The 23,086-nt window shown below is 33.7% G+C and overlaps 1 protein-coding gene across 1 annotated transcript in view; it reads left to right on the forward strand.

Annotated features, from left to right (window-relative positions):
• Positions 1–6,498, forward strand: part of TMEM255B (transmembrane protein 255B) — a 128,040-nt gene extending 121,542 nt beyond the window's left edge. Inside the window, exon 9 of the mRNA XM_051984252.1 lies at positions 4,520–6,498. Within this exon, the coding sequence (XP_051840212.1) occupies positions 4,520–4,687 (168 nt within the window). The 3' untranslated portion in view covers positions 4,688–6,498. The remainder of the gene's footprint in view (positions 1–4,519) is intronic.
• The last annotated feature ends 16,588 nt before the right edge of the window (positions 6,499–23,086 follow it).

Genomic DNA, 23,086 nt, shown 5'->3' on the forward strand with positions numbered 1-23,086 from the left:
AGAGAGACAGAGGGAGAAAGAGGAGATGACAGAGCACAGAACGACAGACAGATACACACAAAGAGACAGAGGAGAGGAAATGAGACACATACACAGAGACAGGGAGAGAGAAAGAGGGAGACAGACAAAGACAGACAGACAAACAGATGTGGAGATAGAGAAAAGGAGAGAGAGGAAATGAGACTTACACACAGACAGAAAGACGGAGAAGAGATGAGAGAGACAGAAAGAGACAGAGACAGAGAAAGACAAAGAGGGAAAGAGAGTTGATGAGAGAGACACAGAGATAAAGACAGAGAGGAAGGAGGAAGGGAGGAAGTGAGAAAGAGTGGAGGAGAAGGAGAGAAGGGAAGAAAACAAAGAAAGGAGAAAGAGGAAGAAGAGAGAGGGGGATATGAATAGAACTCTTTGTAAAAGTTTCCTCAATAACTGGTCTGAAAGTCTTTGTTATGGATTCAATATAAAGAGATCCTCTTTTGATTTTCACTTTAGGGTAAGTTTACTTTCTGCTTAGATAGCTGGAGTAAGTAATAGAATAAAAATGTACTGGAAGCTGAAACATGAATTCTAATCCCAGATTCCTAACTTGTTTTATAAGTAAATTGTGTTTATTTTTATGCTTCAGTTTTCTAACATTGACTACTATTATAGAACATTAATCTTTGAAGTGGGAGAAAGTTTTTCCTCAAGGAATATTAACCACAAAATCATAGCTTTGGAACTGGAGGGGACCTTTGAAACTATCTAATCCAACCCACTCATTTTTCAGATGAGGAAACTAAAGCCCCAGGAGGTTGTTGCCTTGTCCAAGGCCACACAGTTAGAAAATCAAAGAAATGAGAATCATACACAGGCCCTCTGACTCCAAATTCAATCCTCTTTCCGCTGTATGATACTACTGTGGTTGACCAGGAAAGAACTGAAAGGGAAATGTGTATTTTACTAAAGAGTGGTGATTACCTTTCATAAACAAGAAATAGATCATCCAAAATAGTTGATGATCCCATTTTATCAACATGATGCACTATCTTCTTATCTCTCTTTTGGGATATTAAGATTTTTTGGAAACAAGCAACCATCCTGGTTTGAACAATCTAACTTCCTTGATTTCATTGTCCCATGGGAGATCTTGGTTCATGCTGATGACTTAATTAGCTCTTATGGTAACATATGTAAGACTGTAATTACATATACATTAACAATCAGATTTCATAAGAGAATAAATCAAATAAGGCTCCATGTACTCCCTCAGAAAAGAAAACCAGAATCGATATTTCCGCCTCGGCTAAACCCATCAGCAATGGAAAGGAAATATGTTAAGTGTTCTGTTGACATAATTAGCAGCTAAAAATACACCCACAGAATACAGATCAGAAAATGAGCCAGCTACTTTTTACTTTTATTTTGAATGGTCAGTAAAAATGGAATGAAAAGTTAAAAGCTGTGGATCTATGCCAATCACAGTTCTTTACTTTTCTAAGATTTTTAAAAACTAATTATTCTTGCTAGAGAGATGATAAGTTCTATTGTTTCTATATTGCTAAAGGACTGTGAATACTCAATGCTCTCTCAATTTGAAACAGTAGAACTAAATCCTAATTGCCCTTTCCTAGATAAAAATAGACTTTAAGGCATATGCTAGAAAGGACTTTTTGCTGTTATTCTCTTATTAGAAAAGCATACATTGTGTGTGTATGTGACTTCTTTTGAGGAACTGATAATGAATTCACAAAAACTTCCTGGCTTCCATTAACATTTTAGGGAAATCTGTCCCTTTAAAGCTATGAAGCTATCATTGACCCCATATATTTCTTTTGTGCACATAGATATTCAGATAGATATGTTCATTCTTCTAGAAAAGCTGAAATGTTTGTATGGTATTCATATATAATTGGGGAGTAAAAGATGTAGCAGTGTAGTTTGTATCTCAGAGAGGGTCTTTTACCTCTTCTCCTGAACTCAACACTTTTAAAAACATGTTAGTCAGTAGATAAATAATGAAGAAAGGAAATAAAACTTAGACAGTTTAAAATGTTTTCTGTTCCCCCCTTCTCTCTTCCCTTGTGTCAAAATTACTTTTGTTCTTGTTTCATTTTTGAGGAAGTAGAGGGAAGGATAGGGATTCCTTTGAATAATTTCGCTGGTAAAGAAAACGTCTAATGTGAAAACTCTTTTTAAAAGAGCAGTACAGGAGTTTTTCTGCAACTGTGTTAGAGAGTCTGAGAGAGTTTTTTAGGGGCAGTGAGAAGTTAGGAGATTGTTTTCAGGGTCATACAGCCAGTAAGTGATACATGAATCCAGTTCTCCTTATCTTTGATGTGAGTTTACTGTCAATTACATTATGCTTTCTCTCCACTTTTTCTTCCTTAAAAGTGAACTTTGCAGTTTCTATTTCTAGAATGTAAATGAATGAGCCAGTGTGATCATTTTCTTTAAAACAGGGAAAATGTCCCTTTACTACAGAGAAATCCCCTCACTAGTGCTTGAGAATGTTGAGTACTAGAAACAGTTGAGCCCACAGATGACAGAAAGTTTGGAGTAGGAACTGAAACTGGATGATAGATGTAAGTTTCAATAAGCTGGAATGGTAGATAGAAATATAATAGGGATATCTGTAAATTCTTTACTTGAAAATGACAAATTCATGTGAGAAAGATTCAGGGTTTCTACAAATTCAAATTCTACAAATTCAGTAAGAACTGATAATGTGACATAGACCCTCAATTTCCCCCCTCCTAAAAAAGCCCATCTCCTGATATCTTTTTTTTTTCTTGGAGGTATAAAAAATGTCTAAATTTGTGAGATATTTCATCCCTGCTACATATTTGTAGTTTTTCTATAACATAGAATTGGAGAATTGCTTAGGGAAAGGGAAGAGGGAAAGTATGTAAATACATATAATGTCATTATGTGTCAGGTACTGTGCTAATAAACACTTTACAAATATCTCATTTGATCCTCACAGCAATCCTGTTAGGTACATGCTATTATTTTTACAGTTGTGGAAACTGAGGCAAACCCAGTTAAGTGATTTGTCCAGATCACACAGTGATCTGTGTTTGAATTCTGGATTTGAACTCAATCCCAACTAATGCTGCTTCCTAGTTACTTCAGTGCCCAGGAGCTTTCAGAGATTAATGCCTTCTCTGTGGTCACACAGCCAGTATGTGACAGATGCAGGAATCAAAATCTGCTTTTCCTGACTCTGAGGCTAGCCCTTTTATCTATTGAGCGACTCTGTAACTAATATCTGGTTTCCCAGTTTGCATTAAAAGAAGAACAATATCTAAAGTCCCACTGGACTCTGAATTGTTTTATGTTCTCTAGAGTACTGTGTTCAGTTATGTAGATATTAACACATTGAAATGCATCAGGAAAAGGAGAACCATGAAAAAGGAAGTATCTAAAAATTATTTCACCTGAGGAGTGCTGAAATGAAATTTTTATCTTGGACAAGAGGAGCTGAGTGGGGGGAACATGATAGCTGTCTTCAAACATTTGAAAGGTTATCCTGAAGAAGAGTCTTTATTAGATTTTATCCATGGAGCTCTAGAGGGCTGACCTAAGGCCATTGGGAGAAAGTTATAGGAAGATAGATTTCATCTCAATAGGAAGAAGAATGTCCTGTTTGCACCTTACAAAAATAGAATGGACTGCACTGCATAAATAGTAGTCTCTCCAGCATTGCAAATGTACAGGTTGAATGGCCATCCACTAAGAATATTGTATAGGAGGATTCCTGCACTGGATGGAGAATTGGACTAAATGGTTTTTTAGTCTCTTCCAGCCCTAATATTGAATGATGTTATTCTAAGTGGCTATATTTGGGAGAATACATTTTAACCAATGGTAGATACAAATTCTTACTATGAGATATTGACTTGAGGTCTATAAAAATCGAATTTTTATGTTATATATTTAATCACTAAGATTTAAAATAGGAAAGACTAATAAAAGACAGCTAATTAGAAAAATAAATAATGAATATGTATTTTTACCCCTAAACAAATACAATAGGTCAAATATGTGCCCTTAATAAGAACTTTTTCTGAAGCATCTAGTATTCTTGGGTTCTTTCAGGCAGGGATATTTTAAGGAATTTAAAGAAATTTAATCATTGAGGAGGACTGGACTAAATGATCTCTAGATTCCATTTCAGTTCTAAGTATATTTGAGTCTATGAAATTCTAAATTCAGATGATCCTAGGGCCAACCTAGCCAAATAGAGAAAAATCCTTTTGAATCTCCAATCTTACCTATTATACCTCCAATATACCTATATATTGCTTGAGTCAATGACTGGTGTATGGATTCATCTTGCCCTTGATACTAAAGGAATCTGAACCAATTATATTGATAAAATGCTTCTGGTAGGAATTCTGTCCCTTGCTGCAAAATACTTTAAAGGGATAGTTTTATCACTTAGCATTTTCCTCATGCGTTTTCAAACACCGCATGCATGCTGTAGCCTGAATTTTAATCTTGCTTACTGAAGAAAGCCATTTCTGTTTAATTACAGCCTGCCAGCAATTTTCCAGCTTCGTCATCCACTGATATCTCTTTATCTGATGACACCCAGCCTCCGTCTCAGTCCAGCTCCACCTATGGGCTTCCTCCCAATGCCCCACCACTCTATACACCAACTTATTTCCTCCCTGGGGAAAAGCCTCCACCATACGCACCATGAAACAGCATAGGTTTTCTGTAGTCAATGACAATTTTAAAAAGATACTTCCAGAAAACCAGCTGTTTTGACTGCCTGCAGATGAACCAAGAAACTCTTTCCAGTTCCACTTACTTTCTTCTCCCTTCACATTCATTAAAAATGGACCAGTAGTCTGGGAGACCTGGCCAGATATCTACCAAGAAGAATGCTGCCAACTTGTGACTGGCACCTTTAATCCCTTCTTTCCCCACCATAATAACTTTGGCAGGGGAAAGATAAAGGGGAACCTTTTATCAAGAACACTGTTTGTTCTCTACAGAAACAGCACTTCATCATTTCAGATACTCCTGAGTCCTTTTCTTTAAACCAGCAGAGTACTTTGGCCCTAGGATTCTTCTAGTCTGGACAGGTGCCTCTTCTGACATAGAAAGCAAACAGATGCCTTCAACTTCATTTCCTTACAGTATTTAAAAAAAACATTCTTTTGTCCTAGGGTCCAGAGAAAATCAGTGTTATGATTAATTTGCAACAAAATATGCTATATGTTTATATGTATACATGAATATCATATATATATTCACATGTCACATAGAAGAGATGTGGTCCCTATTGTTGCAGTGACTCTGGGTAGCCTTTGTTCTGAAAAGAAAAAAGGTGATGGTTCAAGTATACAATGCTATATTTAAAGGATTGTTAGTTGTCTGAACTATCTGGGTGTTAACTATTAGTTCTTGAGTATAAAGTCTGTCATCACTATTGTGCAAATCTTTTTTATGGAGGTTCTGTATTTGATTTTTTAAATATTTGGTTTTGAATAGTATGCTCATAATGTTTTCTAGAAGATGCCTAGTTCATCGATAGGTGGAGTCAACAAATGTCTAAGTGCCTACCTTGCCAGAAAGCTGCTGTGTATAGGAACTATTCTGACTTGCCCTGGCGGGATGGGAAGAGGGCATTCTCTTATTTTCCATTCTACTCCAATCTGTGACTTAATTTCCTTGTCTGTAAAATAGAAGTCTTTGATTAGATGGTTTTTAAAGGACTTTTCCAGCACTAGAATTTTCAGATTCAGTTTTGACAGCTATGCCTAAAGTGCTAGCTCAGCTCCTAATTTTTTTTTTTTAATGTAATAAATTTAATGTTAGATCCATTGGAAAATATGATCTTTGGCTCCCTCTGCTGGCTGTAATTCTATCAGCTTTATTTTATATGACCAGTCTTAGAATTGGATTTGACCTTGAGTAACTGTTATCGAGGACTACTTATTTCTTCTGGGTATCTACAAAAAGAATTACCGTAGGAGGGGAAAGCATTAAAAGGAAAACCACTTACATTCCATTTGGGTCCTCACAAGTTCTGATCTTCCTCGATAAAAATTTCCCAAGGAAAGAGGAGTGAAGAAAAACACATGATGAGTCAAATCACAGTAAATTGGGTCAGAGAGGCTAGAAAGTGCCATACATATGAAAGATACTTAGGTTGTTAGGGGGAGGGAGAGTGGGAAAGAGAACTCTTTGCCAATGAAGATTTTATCAAGATCCAAAAACTCATTATCTTTCCAGTAAGAAGCTGGTTTTGTTGAGAATAGTTGTCTCAGTGTTTGCATTCCTGTATATCCCAACTGTAAAATGGTGACCAACCTGGCCATATTTGTTTCTTTTTTTTTTTTTTTCACTAACTCATATTTCTATGTAATATCCCTAAGAAAATTGAGGTTTGTAGGTCCAAGTGCTGTTAAACTGAAAATAGAAATGTATATCCTCAAGCTATAATATATTGACCTTAAAAACCACAAATTAACATTGTTTATATTGTACTGTATTTTGTATTTATTTTATTAAATATTTCCAAGTTATATTTCAATCTGAAACACTGCACCTTGAAGGGAATTTTACAGGAAGGGAGTTTGAGAATCTGGTATTTGGTGCTGTTATTATTGCTGTATACACAATTTAATGAAGATCTGAATCATTTAAAACAGCTTAACTAACTCCCAGTGGTGGAAGGAAAATTTCAGTATGACTTGAAATTTGCTTGGTTATGGACTAATGTGTTAATTGCTTTATGGGGTATTTGGTTTTCAACAATTCTCTCCAGGAGATGAAGTGCCTTTAGCCAAAGAAATGACTCTTTAATGGTGGAAATGTCAGTCACCGTGTCAAAAGTTTAGGGGACATATTTTTAGGCAGGATGTCCTGGATATCCACAGTCATTCACATTACAATGTAGAATCTGGCTGCCCATTTACTACGTCTAAGGTAGCCCTAGTTTAAACAGTATGATTGACCCTGCTCTTTTTTGACTGTTGTAATTCTGTAGTCTTGGCCTAGTTCTCACCAAAGATGCTCAGTTTTTCTGTAATGTTACTCATCTATCAGGGCCTGGAAGGCTAAAAATATGTACATGATGTTAAATGTTGAAAAATAAAATAAAATAAATCAAACAATGGATAAAATGTTTTCCTTTCTCTTGAAGTCAAACATCAAAACAATTTGTTCTCTGCTTTGCTAGAAGGTGATAATTGTTTCTTATGGGTTAGAAACAGCACACTGGCTTTTGTTTGTATGAAGTTTGGAAGAGGAAAGCTTTAAACTATTAACTCTTTGTAAGCCACCCACTTTCTTAAATTTCTTCATGAGAAGAGTAGTTTTGGTATAGTCATCTTCCCTTGGTGCTGAACAAAACAAACAAAGATTAAATTTTAGCTCCTTGTCAGGGCACTACACAAAATATAGACACATATTTACACAAATAAACTTTCCTTTACACACAGGGGAGAAGTTTGGAAAAAGTAGAACACATTTTTTAATATATATATTTATATATACATATGTAAATATATGTGTGTATTGCAATGCATATATGTATATTCATTTGTACTTATATACACATATGATTGAATTGGATCTGTGATTTCATTGGTATGAGGACTTCATAGATAGCAAAACACTGTACCAATACAGATTGGTACCCTTTCTGCAACATAGTCTTAGAGAGGTACCTAGGATACTGAATGACTCTAAATTGTTGCCCTTGGTCACACTGTCAATGTGTCCAAGGCAGGTCTTGAACACAGGTCTTCCTGGAATTGTGGCTAAATTTTGCTTTAATGTGTCATGTTGCCTATACACACATATACACATATGTGTGTATCATTATTACATATATACACATTTTTATATGATGTTTCAATAAGATATATGATTTAGTCTGATTGCTTATTCATAAGGAAAATTATGTCAGAATATTAAAGAAGCAAACATTCAAAATATTTTTAAATCACTAGCAAAATATGTATGAAAATGAGAGGGTTGAATCCTGAGGCTCCTTCCAGCTCTGACATTCTATGAGTCTGTTAATTTACATGACATTGCTCATGCCAAGTAGTAGTTTATCACCTAATTGAATTAATGAGATTTTTCTGTCTGCATTTATAACTGCTTTTTCATTATTGAAATTATGTATACCATTTAGCAAAGGAAGTTTTGGGTAGGTATAAAATGCCAGATATAATGGCAAGTACTGAACCAGTGCTGGACCAGTTAGGTCCTTTGTCTTATCATATTCTTTTTCATTATTAATAGATTTACTCTGGAATAAGTATTCAAGTAGTGTTTGCCACGAAATAAATAAAATGATAAAAACTCAGACTGCTCTTTTGTTAACAGACTTTAGCACAATACCACTAAGCTTCAGCTCAGTGATGGAGCAGTTTCTATGGGAACCACTGTGGGAGGATTTGAAAGAGTCAGAAAAGAAATCATTTTCCTCTTTGAAAACCAGTGTTCACACTAGACTTAGTTCCTTCAAGACTTGAGTAATCCCAGCCTTCTTCTTTTCTGCTGCTTCAAACAGCATGCACTTTATCAGGAGTTGAAATGAGCAGAAGTGAACATAGCAGAAGAATTACATAAGAACTCACAGTGAGATCCTCAGGAGTGACTGTTGGGATAAGGGAAATGGAAGGAATCCTTGTTTTCTAATATCAATCAAACAGCAAGCTTTTCCTCAAAAATATATTTTTTATTTCATTAAATATTCCTCAATTACATGTAAAATAATTTAATATTATTATTTTTTTTTAATTTGAGTTTCAAATTCTCTTCCTCTCACCTTTCCTTACCCCCTTTTTCAGCAGGCAAGAAATTGGATATAAGTTAGATATGGATAGTCATGCAAAATATGTTTCCATATTAACTACAAACCCCAAGAAGATTAAAGTTAAAAAAAAATTCTTCAATCTACATTCAGTTGTTTCTTTGGAAGTGAATAACATAAATGTTATCATTATCATTATCAAATGTTTCATCACAAATCTTTCAAAAATATTGCTGAAAAGCTAAATCATTCTTAGTTGATCATCATAAATTATTTCTGTTATTGTGTACAAAGTTCTCCTGGATCTGTTCATTTCACTTTGCATCAGTTCATATGTCTTTTTAGGTCTATTCTTTTAGCATCCTGCTCATTATTTCTTATAGCACAATAATAGTTCATCACTATGATATACCCCAACTTGTTTAGCCATTCCCCAATTGATGAATATCCCCTCAATTTCCAATTCTTAGCCATCACAAAAAGAACTCCTTTAATTTTTTTTATATGTGTAGGTACTTTTCCTTTTATCTTTTTAGGATACAAATTTACTAGTGGTATTTTTAGCTCAAAAATTGTGTATAGTTTTATAGCACTTTAGGCATGGTTTCAAAATGATTTCCAGAATGGTTAGATCAGTTCACAATTCCACCAACAGTGAATTAGTGTTCCAATTTTTCCATATCCCGTTGAACATTTGTCATGTTCCCTTTTTTTCATATTAGCCTATTTGATAGGTATGAGATGATACCTAAATTTGCATTTTGATAATCAATAATGATTTATATCATTTTAATATGACTATGGATAGCTTTGAATTCTTCTAAAAACTGTCTTTGACCATTTATCAATTGGGGAATGACTCACATTTATATAAATTTGACTCAGTTCTCTATATATCTGAGAAATGAGGCTTTTATCAGAAAAACTTGCTGGAAAACTTTTTGCCCAAAGAATGAGACCCACCAAACTCCTTTTAATGTCACAAATATGGTGCTAACATTTAAACTAGGAAGAGCCAAAATAGAGAAAGAAAATTATATACCAATCTCCCTAAAGAACATTGATGCAAAAAATTTAAATACACTATTAACAAAGAGATTACAACAACTTATTACCAGAATAACATACTAAGACCTCTGTGGGTTTTATAATAGGTTGATTCAGTATTAAGAAAACTACTACATGATTGGTCATAGCAATAACAAAACTAACAGAAATCATATGATTATCTCAACAGATGGAGAAAAAACTTTTGACAATATACAGTATTCATTACTATTAAAACAGTAGAAAGCATAGGAATGAGTTTTCCTTAAAATGATAAGCAGCATCTACCTAAAACCATCAGCAAGCATTATTTGTAATATGGAGAAGCTAGAAGCATTCCCAATTAGATTAAGGGTGAAGCAAGGATGCCCATTATCACCACTGTTATTCAATATTGTACTAGAAATGTTAGCTTTAGCAAAAAAAAGAAGGAAAAGAAATTGAATGAATTTCAATGAGGAAAATAGGAATGAGGAAATGAAGAAATAAAACTATCTGTTTTGGCAGACAAAATGATGGAATGCTTAGAGAATCCTAGAGCTTCAACTAAAAAACTACTTGAAACAGTTAACAACTTGAGCATAATTGCAGGATATAAAATAAACCCACATAAATCATTGGCATTTCTATATGTTACAAAGTCCAGCAGAGAGAGATAGAAAGAGAAATTCCATTTAAAATAATTATAGATAATATAAAATATAAGACACCAGCAGCTTGGGATAGGGGGGACACAAGAAAGACTTCATGTAGGAGAGTCTACCTGCCAGGAACTATATCCAATTTCAAAACATGTTTCACACAAATACAGTCAGATCTAAACAATTGGAAAAATATCAGTTGCTCATGAATAGGCCCAGCTAATGTAATAAAAATGAATTCTACATAAATTAGTCTACTCATTCAGTGCCATACCAATCAAACTTTAAAAAGCTAGAAAAAAATAATAACAATTCATTTGGAAAGAAGAAAAGGTCAAAAGTATCAAGGGAATTGATAAAAAAAAAATGCAAGGGAAGGTGACCTAACACTACCAGACCTAAAACTGTATTATAAAGTGGTAGTAATTAAAACAATTTGGTACTGGCTAAGAAATAGAATGCTGGATCAGTAGAGTAGATCAGGTACATAAGGCAATTTTCAGATGAAGAAATTAAAGCCATATGAGAAAATGCTCTAAATAACTTTTTTAAAAAAATAATTATAACTTTTTATTGACAGAACCCAAACCTGCGTAATTATTTTACAACATTATCCCTTGCACTTACTTCTCTTCTGCCTTTATACCTCCTTCCCTCCTCCCTCTCCCAGATGTCAAGCAGTCCTATACATGTTAAATATGTCCCAGTATATACTAGATACAATATATATGTGCAGAATCGAACACAGGAAGAATTGGATTCAGAAGGTAAAAATAACCTGGGGAAGAAGAACAAAAATGCAAACAGTTTGCATTCATTTCCCAGTGTTCTTTCTTTGAGTGCAGCTGCTTCTGTCCATCATTGATCAATTGGAATTGAATCTAAATAACTATTGATTAGAGAAATACAAATTAAAACAACTCTGAGGTACCATCTCACATCTATCAGATTGGCCACAATAACAAGAAAACAAAATGATAAATGTTGGAGGGAATGTGGGAAAACTGGGATACTAATGTATAGTTGATGGAGTTGTGAAATAATCTAGCCATTCTGGAGAACAATTTGGAACTATGCCAAAAGGGCTTATAAACCTGTACAAACCCTTTGATCCAGTAATGTTATGAGCCTTTTCCCAAAGAGATCATAAAAAAGGGAAAAGGACTGCATGTGTAAAAATGATTGTAGCAGCTCTATTTATGGTGGCAAAGAATTGGAAAATGAGTGGATGCCCATCAATTGGGGAATGGCTGAATAAATCGTGGTATATGGAAGTAATAGAATCCTATTGTGCTATAAGAAATGATGAACAGGATGATTTTAGAAAAGCCTGGAAAAACTTAAATGAACTGATACTGAATGAAGCAAGCAGATCCAGGAAAATATTATACACAGCAATAACAAGTTTTTTGTGATGATCAACTATGACAGACTTAGCTCTTCTCAGCAATGAAGTGAACCAAAACAATTCTAATAAACTTTGTGTGGAAATGCCATCTGCATCTAGAGAGACAACTATGGAGACAATGCAGATTGAAGCATACTAGTTTTACTATTTTCTTCTTCTTTTTTCCCTTTCTCATAGGTTTATTTCCTCTTTTGTTCTGATCTTTCTTTCCCAACATGACTCATATGGAAGGAAATATGTAAAAAAATAATGTACTTGTATAACTTTAAAAAAATTAAAAAAGAAATTTTGCCCAAGTTTCCAGCTTTCCTTCTGATCTCTAACATTTATTAAATGCCTGACTAATAAGGCACTGCACTTGGTCCTAGAGATAGAAAGACAAAAATGAATAGTCCCTGTCTTGAAAAAGCATATATTTAGTTGAGACAGGTATACATATAGTGCAAATATATGTACAAAGTTAATACACGGTCATTTCTATGGAGATTAAAGACACTAGCAGCTTGGGATAGAGGGGACACAAGAAAGACTTCATGTAGGAGATGGCACCTGATTGGGTTTTGAAAGGAGCTGGGCAGATATGAGAAAAGAATGTATATCAGATATGGGTGACAGCCTGTGCTAACACAAGGAGAGAACAAGTATTTAAATGGTTACTATATGCCAGGCTATACTAAGTGCTTTTCATATAACTTGTTTGATCCTTAATTGATGAGGAATGGGATGTTATGTTTGGGTTAAGGAAGTCAGGTTGGCCGGATCATTTAGTTTATGAAGGAACATAATATATAAGTCTGGAAAAATAGACTGGAATATCACTTTGGCAATTGTATGGAAGATGAATTGGAGAATGAAGACTGAATGCAGGAAGACTCAAAAGAAAGCTTTTGCTGTAGTTAGGAGAAAAGTGATAATAAGGATGTGAACTAGGATAAGGGCATGATAATCAGACTGAAAATCAGGTTAGCTGTACCATTAGACTTTTGAGTAAGTGTCTGGACCCTAAAGACATAGTTAATTTTTTCCCGATATTGTGATATTAGAGATGACCAATTAGGGGTATTGAATTAGATAGAGGAGAACAGCATATTTAAACAATTTATTTAAAAACAACTTAGCTTTTGTAGTGGTTAGTAAATTATTTTGAAATCCTTCATTCTGGGAATGTGTTTCTAGAAATCCTAGCCCAATTCTGACTATTTGTCTGTCCTTCCCCATGAAAATCCAACTTAATTACCTTCTTAGGGAGTAAGAAAATTTTAGAGGACAATGTGTTTCCCTTCTCCATAATTGTCAGCTTTCAAAAGGACCAAGAACTTTGGAATTAATGATTGACTTTTATGTTTGGGGAACTGTTTTTACATCTGTGAAGGCTATTCAGCTATTCAATTCAATTCAGTTCAATTCTACAAATATTTATTAATTGTTCTGTTATTTCAGATCTAGCATGAAAGCTAGTTTTTTTTTTTTTTTTTTTTAAATAGGTCATAGGATTTAGAGCTAGGAGGGATTTTAGAAATCATCTATTTCAGTTCCTTTATGGTGAGCATACAGGTTTATAAAGACAAATTGACTTGTTTTAAAATCCTATATTGAATAGACTTTTTCTACTGAGTTGTATATGTTCAGAAATTTAGAGCTGAAAAGGAACTCATAGCTCATCATATACAGATTAAGTGATTTACTTTCCCAAAGTCAAACAGGTAAGAATCAGGAAACCTGAGACTTGAATTGAGGTTCTCTGATTCCAATTTCAGTTGTCTTTATCATACTTCCTCCTAGTTTATCTCTGTTCTTTAGTCATGATTCCTTCCTGAGGCTTAGATTTCTAAGTTACCTGAAATTCCTCAAATTCCACTTCAAAACAAGATAACTCCTTTTGACTTTCCACAGGATAAGGAAGTAAGCAGATATTCCTTATTTAAATTCCAAGGTAGAATCTAAGAGGGGAGCTGAATTTTATTCATGGGATCACTGGAAAGATAAAATTGATTTTTCAATTGAATTCAAGTCGTTATGACTTCCACAGATAGTTTGAGAGATTTTTGCTCTCTTGAGCTGACCAGCTATTATGACATGTGGAGATATCTTTCCAGCTGAGTCCTTAAGATACTCAGTTTAGCTATTGGCCTGGAAATCTTTAATTAGCAAGTAGATGGGATTATATCCCAAATAACATCAATTCTACCTGCTCTTCCAGACTTGTTTGAGACCAATAATATCTCCTATTTCTGTTTTTAATAGACTCAAGATACAAGCCTAGATATTGAAATCATATAACTTTAAAGGAACTCTTTGCAAAGCTAGTGGCACTTGACAAAAGATAACAATATGCAAGAGCATTTCTTAGTTAACTAGATGATGTTAATCATCATCTTGGTCTACTAGTTGACCATTGTAAAACAACATAATTTTATAGGAGATATACATTTCTCATTCATACATATAGTACTTGTCCCTGCCTTAGAAAGGACTGTATTTGTGTATTGATTTGTTTTTTAAATTAAATTGAATTTTTTCCAATTAATTCAAATCCTCCTTTTTCTCTCTTTTATCTTTCTACTCTACCCATCATCCTATCCCACTGAAAAAGAAAGAAAAACAACTTAATAGGAAATGAGACCTCCTTCTTGTCCAGAAATCTGACTTCCTCTGTCAAGCAAAACAAATCCCCATATTAGCCATGTCCAAAAATTAAGTTTAAATCTGTATTATAAGTATATCATCTCTGTCAGGAGTTATAGGTAGCATATTTCATTGTGAGTCTTCTGGAATTGTGGTTGGTCAAAGCATTAATCAGAGTTCTTAAGGCTTTGAAAATTGTTTGTTTTTACATTATTGTTGTTATTACATACATTTTTCTCCTGATTCTGCTACCTTTACTCTGTAACTGTTCACAGAAGTCTTCCTAGGTTTCTCAAAAACTGTCTCCATCATTTTTTTAAAAGTATAGTAGTATTTGATCATATTCATGTACTATGACCTATTCAGCCTTTCCCCAATTGTTGGATACCTTCTTAGAAAGAGGGAATGCAAGACTTCCTTTTCCACATTTTTAAATTTAGAATGCAAACATCCTTGAGAACCAAAATATATACTAGTCTCAATAGCTATTTCCCCTAAACTTCCTTTGTCAAATGAGAGAAAAACAACAACAAAACAACAGCAACAACAATACTCTGTGCCTAAAGAAGAACACTAATTATATTCTCTAAATTTGAGCTAATCATGACAATAGGTTATAGTAGCAGTTGCTTTATCTCTTTGAACTCAAGTTATTTTTTCCCCTCAATAGTATTCTATTTTTTCACATATGTATAAAGCTAGTTTTCAACATTATTTTATAAGCTTTTGTGTTCCAATTCTTTTTCTCCCTTCCTCCCTTACCTCCCCAACACAGCAAGAAATCTGATATAGCTTATACATGTGCAATACTTTTAAAGATATTTCCATATTGTCATGTTGTACAAGAAAAATCAGACCAAAAGAGAAAAAAACCACAAGAATGAAAAAGCAAACAAACAAAAAGGTGAAAACATTATGCTTCCATCCACATTCAGTCTCCATAGTTTTTTCTCTGGATGTGAATGGCATTTTTATCCCAAGTCTATTGGAATTGTCATGATTCCCTGCATTGTTGAGAAGAGTCAAGTCCATCACAATTGATCATCACATAATCTTGTTGTTTCTGTGTACAGTGTTCTCTTCATTTTGCTTACTTCACACAGCATTAGTTCATGTTAAATATTTCCACCTTTTCTGAAATCAGCCTGTTCGTCATTTCTTATAAAGCAGTAATATTCCATTACATTCATATATTAAGTTAATGTTAGTAGTTTGATTTGTTATAGGTTAGGGACTTTAAGATTTTAAAGTTGGAAGGGCCCATTATCTTTTGTCCAAGCCCAAAGAACAAACAGGTAATAGAACCAAGAATCAAATTCTAGTCCAAATTACAAATTCAGGATCTTTCTTTCTTTTTTTAAAAGTTTATTTATTTTTATTAAACAGTATTTTATGAATCATGTTGGGAGAGAAAAATCAGAGCAAAAGGGAAAAACCATGGAAGAAAAAAAATAGAAAAAAGAAATGAGCATAGCATGTGTTGATTTACATTTCAATATCCATAGTTTTTTTTCTGGATGCAGATGGCATTTTCTGTCCAAAGTCTATTGAGAATGCTTTGGATCACTGAACTTATGAGATGATTCAAATCTTTCATAGTTGAGGACTGCACATTCTTGCTGTTATTGTGTATAATGTATTCCTGGTTCTGCATATTTTGCTCAGTATCAGTTCATGTAACTCTTTCCAGGCCTTTCTATCATCAGCTTTTGTTTTTAGAATCTTTTGTTTAACAGTAATATTCCATTACCTTCATTTACCATAGCTTTTTTCCAGCCATTCCCCAATTGATGGGCATCCACTCTTTGCTGTCACAAAAAGAGGTGCAAAAAAAATTTTTGCACATGTGGGTCCTTTTCCTTCTTTATTATTTCCTTGGGATATAGACCCAATAGTGACACTGCTTGATCAAAAGATATGTACAGTTTTATAACCTTATGGGAATAGTTCCAGATTACTTTCCAGAATGGTTGGTTCATTTCACAACTCTACCAACAGTGCAGTAGTGTCTCTCCCACATCCCCTCCAACTTTTATCATTATCTTTTACTGTCATCTTAGCTAATCTAGGAGGTAAATCAAGATCTTTCTACTAAATTCTAGTTTCACAGACACAATTTATTTAATACACACAAGTACTAGAAATGTTTTCTTCAAATTTTTCCTTAAAATTTAGTGAAATCTGGTTAGGTTTTTTTAAGTTTTAAAGGCAACTTTAAAGATTTCTTGTTGAAAAGATCACTTTCCCATGGAACTTTGGACTGAGACTATAAGCTTCAGATTAAGATGTTAAATAACATCAAGACTCTTTGACATTTTTACCCTAGGAGGATTTTCTTTCTCATGGGTAAGTTTTCATAATAGTTGGTAAGGAACATTGAGAATTACAATTAACAGGGTTCACAGACACAGAGCTGTGCTCAGCTATTTCTGTGGATGTTAGAATTGAAATCCAACAAAGTGATTTATTAAATAAATCCTACCTGAGATGTTTTAGCAAAATGAAATAAAATTCAAAATTAAAATGAATGAGGGAATGAATAAAAAAAGATATTTTTGCCTTAAAGATTCAGGGAGATCATAAAATATAAGGATGGTGAAATCATGACATATGAAGCCAGGAAAAGCACACAAGTCTAGAATACTTTTTCCTGAATGTACTACTATCAGAGTAGAATGGGAAGGACCTCATCTCACATTTATTGTTTTTTTATTGTTTACACATTACTTCTCTCCTAACGCTCCTGGGAAAGCACATCATCCCCATTTTACAGGGTAGAAAATTAAGACTAAGAAATGTTATATGAGTTTTTCAGCTTAGGCTAGATATCTTTTCAAATGTCTTCCACTCTCTCCACTACACCATACTCTCTTCAGATTGGGGAAGGTCACATAACTTTGTTTTCTTCATGTTCTCTCAGTATAGAAACTCTCACTAGCTTTTCCTTGTATTTTAAAAGAAGCATTATTAAATCAAATGGAATCATTTATGGGATCTTAGGGATAGACAAACCTATTAGTTTGTTGGAAGGAACTTTGAAGGTCATCTAGGGTTATCACTATTGAAATCCTATTTACAAGTGGTCATTCAACCTTTGCTTAAAGACTTCTAGAAGTCTAGTGATGACTTCCTTGTTCTTTTCATCCTACTTGACCTTTCTTTTCTAGGCAACCCATCCCAGATTTATGTGAATTGTAAATATTAAGAAAATTTTCCTTCAGTTAAACCCCAAATCTATAACATAGAAGATTTTAGAATTCAGAGGTGGAAAGATTTTATAGATTCTCTAAGTGGGACAGTGAAGTAAAGCGTTTTGGACTTGACATTTGAGGATCTGAAGAGCCAATTTCTTCAATATACTAACTGTGTTAAGTATGGGCTAGTCACTTTCCTCTGTTTTCCTTAATCCATTGAAGAAGGAAATGGCAAACTACTCCATTATATTTGCCAAGAAAACCCCATGGAGAGTATTGGCACACTATTATCCACAAAGTTATGAAAAGTTGGTTATAACTGAACGATTGAACAATAACTTTGGGCAAGGACATGAGTTTCCATCTCTGTAAAATGAGAGATTTGGATTAGAAGGGGGGAAGAAAAGAAAAAAGAACAAAGTTATTAAGCACTTACTATGTGCCAGAAATTTTTTTTTACAAGCTTTACATAATTTTATGTGATCCTCATAACAATCATGAGAGATAGTTGTTATTATAACCCTCATTTTACAGTTGAAGAAACTGACTCAGACAAAAGTTAAGGGACTTGTTCAGGGTCATCCAGGAAATGTCTGAGACCAGATTTGAACTCAAGTCTTCTTGCCTCTAAGTCCAGTGATTCTGTTCATGGAGGCACTGAAATGATTTCTACATTTCCTTTCAGGTCTAAATCTGTGAATCTTGTTATCTAGCTCGGGCAGTTCTGTAATTTTATCAATGAGAAAAATGATGCTGAAGGGAGCTTCCTCATAATTTTATTTTTAAATTTTTTTTAAAAAGCCTTTTATTTTCAAAACATATGCATAGATAATTTTCTTTTTTTCTTTATTTTTTTTTTAATTTTGAAAAAAAAATTTGCATTATCCTTTGCACTCACTTCTGTTCTGACTTTTTCCCTCCCTCCCTCCACCCCCTTCCCCAGATGGCAAGCAGTCCTATACATGTTACATCTGTCATAGTATATCCTACATACAATATATGTGTGCAGAACTGAACAGTTCTCTTGTTGCACTTCCTCATAATTTTAAATTAAATTTATTCTTATGCTTGTTTATGCTTCCTTTGCTATAAAGGTAGCACCTAGAATTGAATACTTCTGATTGAGTGTGAGCTAACAAGCATAGATCCATTTATTAATTTTAAGCAGAAGCATCAACCCATACTCTTGCTCTCCAAAGCTATACATATATATATATATGAAATGCAGGAAAGGAAAGAGTCTTATTTAGAGGCAGATCAATTATCATAGTTTGCACCACAAACATTAAACATTTTGTATCAATACTTGATCAGTATCTTTATATAATCATGATAACATGACTGGAATTTTATTCAAGAAGATCTAAGTTCAAATCCCACTTCAGAAATTTATTACCTTATAGAAATCTGGGCTAATCCTTTAACCTTCCTAAGCCTCATCTTAGATACTTGATGATATCTGCAATCCTTTCTAGCTTGCAATGTATAATACTGACAAATTGTGTTGTACTTTAAAGTTTTCGGTGCACTTTCCATCCATTATCACATTTTATCCTTACTAGAATCTTGTAAGATAATTGCATGTGTATAATCTATATCAGATTTCTTGCAATCTTGGGGAGGGAGGGAGAGGAAAAAATTGTAACTCAAAATCTTATTAAAAATGAATGTTGAAAATTGTCTTTACATGTAATTAGAAAAAATAAAACACTATTAACATTTTGAGAAGAATCTCATAAGATAGATACTATTTGTATTCTCACAGAGAGGTTAAGTTACTTGCCAATTTCATATAGTTAATAAGTATCTGATGTGGGATTTGTGTATCTTACTGATTACAATTTCTTAACTTTATCTACAATATTACACTGTTTCTTACCTGGTATGATATGAGATTCACTAGGTAGGCTGCAAATAGTAGGGTTTCTGAATAAAAAGCAGAGTGTGCTTCATTATCAAATAAAAAGCCAAATCCAGAATGAAATATTATAAATGTAGCCAAAAAAAAAAAAGCAATAAAAACCTAGTAGAATTTGAGATGGATAATGTTAAAACTCAACCATTAGATGGAACTTCCAAAGATCTTAAGATAAGTTGAAGCCTAAGGGCTAGAAACTAGAACTATGTTTCCTAAAACATAGAGTTCTGCTAAGTCATTCCTCCACAGAAGTGCCAAATCAAGGACTAATGATCAACATCGTTAAAATGAAAGATAGAATCAAAAGCAAGTACCAGAGTCTTGCTAAGGTTCTTTCTTAATGAAACACATCTGTTCTATTTAGGACTTCTGCTGGTCCATTCTGATGACCTAGACTGATTGATTTAGTCAATGCAAGTTTATATAGTTCAACAAACATTTATTAAGTGCCTGCTGGGAGAAAGGCTCTGGGGATACAAAGGCAGAATTAAACAGTATCTGATGTTCAAGATTGCTTCAGAAAGATGGCACCAACTTCACTACTATGCTTTATACACATTATCAGCCATTTGCACTTATTAACTGATTGACTTTTGTTATTATTAAGGAAGAAATTTATATTAGATAGAGTTGGATTTCTTCCTTCTAATTTACATACTACCTATAAGCTCTTGCTTTGTATAATCTTTATTATGGAATCCTATAGAATTAGAAGAGAACTTCTTAGATTGTCATCTCTGCCAACTTCTTCCTCTTCCCCATGTGGGGGATTCCAATTATATGTCAAAAGGCTTTATAATATGATCATTTCTGATGACTGAGGTGAGCAGAAGCAAGAGAACATTGTATACAATAACAATAAGATTATGTGATGATCAACTATGATAGACTCAGCTCTTCTCAGCAATGATTATCCAATATAATCCCAACAGACTTGGAATGGAAAATGCCATCTATATCTGAAGAGAGAATTATGGAGACTGACTGTGAATTGGAGCATAGCATTTTCACTTTTGTTTACTTATTTGCTTTTTCTTTCTTATGTTTTTCTCCCCTTTGGTCTGATTTTTCTTGCACAACATGACAAATATGGAAATATATTTAAAAGTAATATACATTGTTTGCTTTTTGGGGGAGTGGAGAAGTAGGGGAAGAAGGGAGAAATAAATTTGGAACACACAATCTTACAAAATTGAATGATGAAAACTATCTTTACATGTATTTGGAAAAATGAAATGTTATTGAGAAAATAAAGTAAAATATGATAATTTCCCCAACACAATACTTTTCCAATTAAAATGTGCTTCTCTTGCCTTCTAGGACCCTAGTTCTCTCAAATATCCAGAGCTCTCAAATATCCAGAGTCTTATTCCCAGTATGATATCCATCAACATTGGCAGCTTAGATTCTCTGTTATTATACCGTATTTCTCTCTGTTAGCTATCCTTTACCCTTGATCTGTTTCAATCTGTCTATCCTGGCTCCTTTTTGCTAATTATGTGACTCAATAAACAGATCATAGGCTTAGCACAGTGACATGAAAGTACAGTAGAAAGGGTTCTGGATTTAGGCGTTAAGAGTCTGAATTGAATCTTATTCTTTCCCTCTTATGAGCTGTATGGCCTTTTGTAAGTCTCAACTTTTCTTGGCTCCAATTTCTTCATCTGTAAAATGATGGGGTTTTAAGACCTTTTTTTTGGCAAGATCTTTTTCAGTTCTGAATCTATAATCCTATGATCTGGTGATAGGGGTCTTAAATATCTGTGTATCTCCCAGAACTTTCTCTGTATCTAAAGTTAAGTAGGAAAATATTTCTTGACTTGCCTTCATGATAATTTCTTCTTTCAGAAAATAGAGGAACCAGTAAAAGAAACTGAGGCTTTTTTCCTTGTTCCCCAAGGCAGAACTAAGAACAAAGGGTGAAAGGAAACAAATTTTGTTTCAATGCTAAAGAATAACTTCCTACAATAAAAGATGTCCAAAAGCGAATGAGCTTCTTTGAGAAGTAATGGATGCTTTCTAACTTGAGGTGATTTTCAAAGACTGAATGACAATTTGTCAAAGTTGTAGTGGAGAAGGCTCTTTATCAAGTAGGGGGGACTTTAGGATTTCTGAGGCCCCTTTCAACTCTGTGATTCTGAGAAATATGAAATGATAATAAAAAAAACAATAAAATATATATGCAATAGCTATTCAAGAGGTAGTTGCAGCATAGTGACTCATAGTTAAAGAAGCAGCTTCTTTTTCAAACTATAAATCCCAGGTGGGTTGTTGATCTGAATTAGGAAGCACAAATATAGGCCACCTCTCATCATATAGTAATGATAAGAATGCAGAATAGACTAAAATTAGAGCAATCAATGAATCAATCAATAAATTTTTATTAAGCACTTACTCTGTGCCAGACACTATGCTAAGTGCTGGAGATACCAAAAAAGGCAAAAGCTATCCTTACCCTCAGGAAGCTTGCAATCTAATAGGGGGAACAATATGCCAACAAATATATACAAAGCAATTTATACACAAAATAAATAGGAAATAATTAAAAGAGGGAAGGCATTAGAATTAAAAGGGTTTATAAAGAGGCTTCCTATATAAGGTAGGATTTTAGTAGGATATAAGGTAGGATTCCCTTTACAGGGAAGTCAGTAGTTAGAATAAATGAGGGAGAATATACCAGGTATGGGGGTCAACCAAAGAGAATGTCCAGAACCAAGAGATGAAGTGATTTGTTCATGGAACAGCTAAGGGTTTAGTGTCAACAGATCAGAGTTTATATCAGGAAGTAGAGTATAAGAAAACTGGAAAAGTAGAAAAACTGGCTAAGCTTATTAGGGGCTTTGAATGCCAAACAGAAAATTTTGTATTTACTCCTGGAGGCAATAAAATTAACTATATTAGTTATAATAATATAATTATACATAAGTACACACATATGTTTTTCTGTTTAATTATATATATTTATATCTATATTATATTTAATTACATGTATTTTTATATATTTAATTTTATATATTAAACAAATTAAATAACAAATTAAATTGGAATAGAATAAATAAATAAATAAGATTAAATAAATAATACCCCCAAATCCACTGAGTTTATTGAGTTTGTGGGGTGGATTGGGGTGGATATACGATATAAGAATGAGAGACATACATACTTTGCTATGAGATTCAAGGAAAGGAAAGTCATTTTTGACTGGAGGATTCTAGATGGGCTTCAAAGAGGAGACAACATTTGCACTAGGCCTTGAGCATGTTTATAGTTTCAGGCATAAAATAAGACATGAACAAGGTACAGTTATCAAGCATAAGTGAGAGATACAGTTTGAATAGAGTATAATGACTATAAAGAGGAACAGAGTGAGGTAAAACAAGAAAAATAAGGAAAGCCTAGGTTTTAGAAAGCCTTCAAGCTCCAGGCAAAGAATTTTAACTTTAGTAGGCAACAGAGAACTTTTGAAGGACCTCTTCATGAAATATGCCT

This window comes from Antechinus flavipes, chromosome 3 (genome assembly GCF_016432865.1).
Source record: "Antechinus flavipes isolate AdamAnt ecotype Samford, QLD, Australia chromosome 3, AdamAnt_v2, whole genome shotgun sequence".
Taxonomy (NCBI): domain Eukaryota; kingdom Metazoa; phylum Chordata; class Mammalia; order Dasyuromorphia; family Dasyuridae; genus Antechinus; species Antechinus flavipes.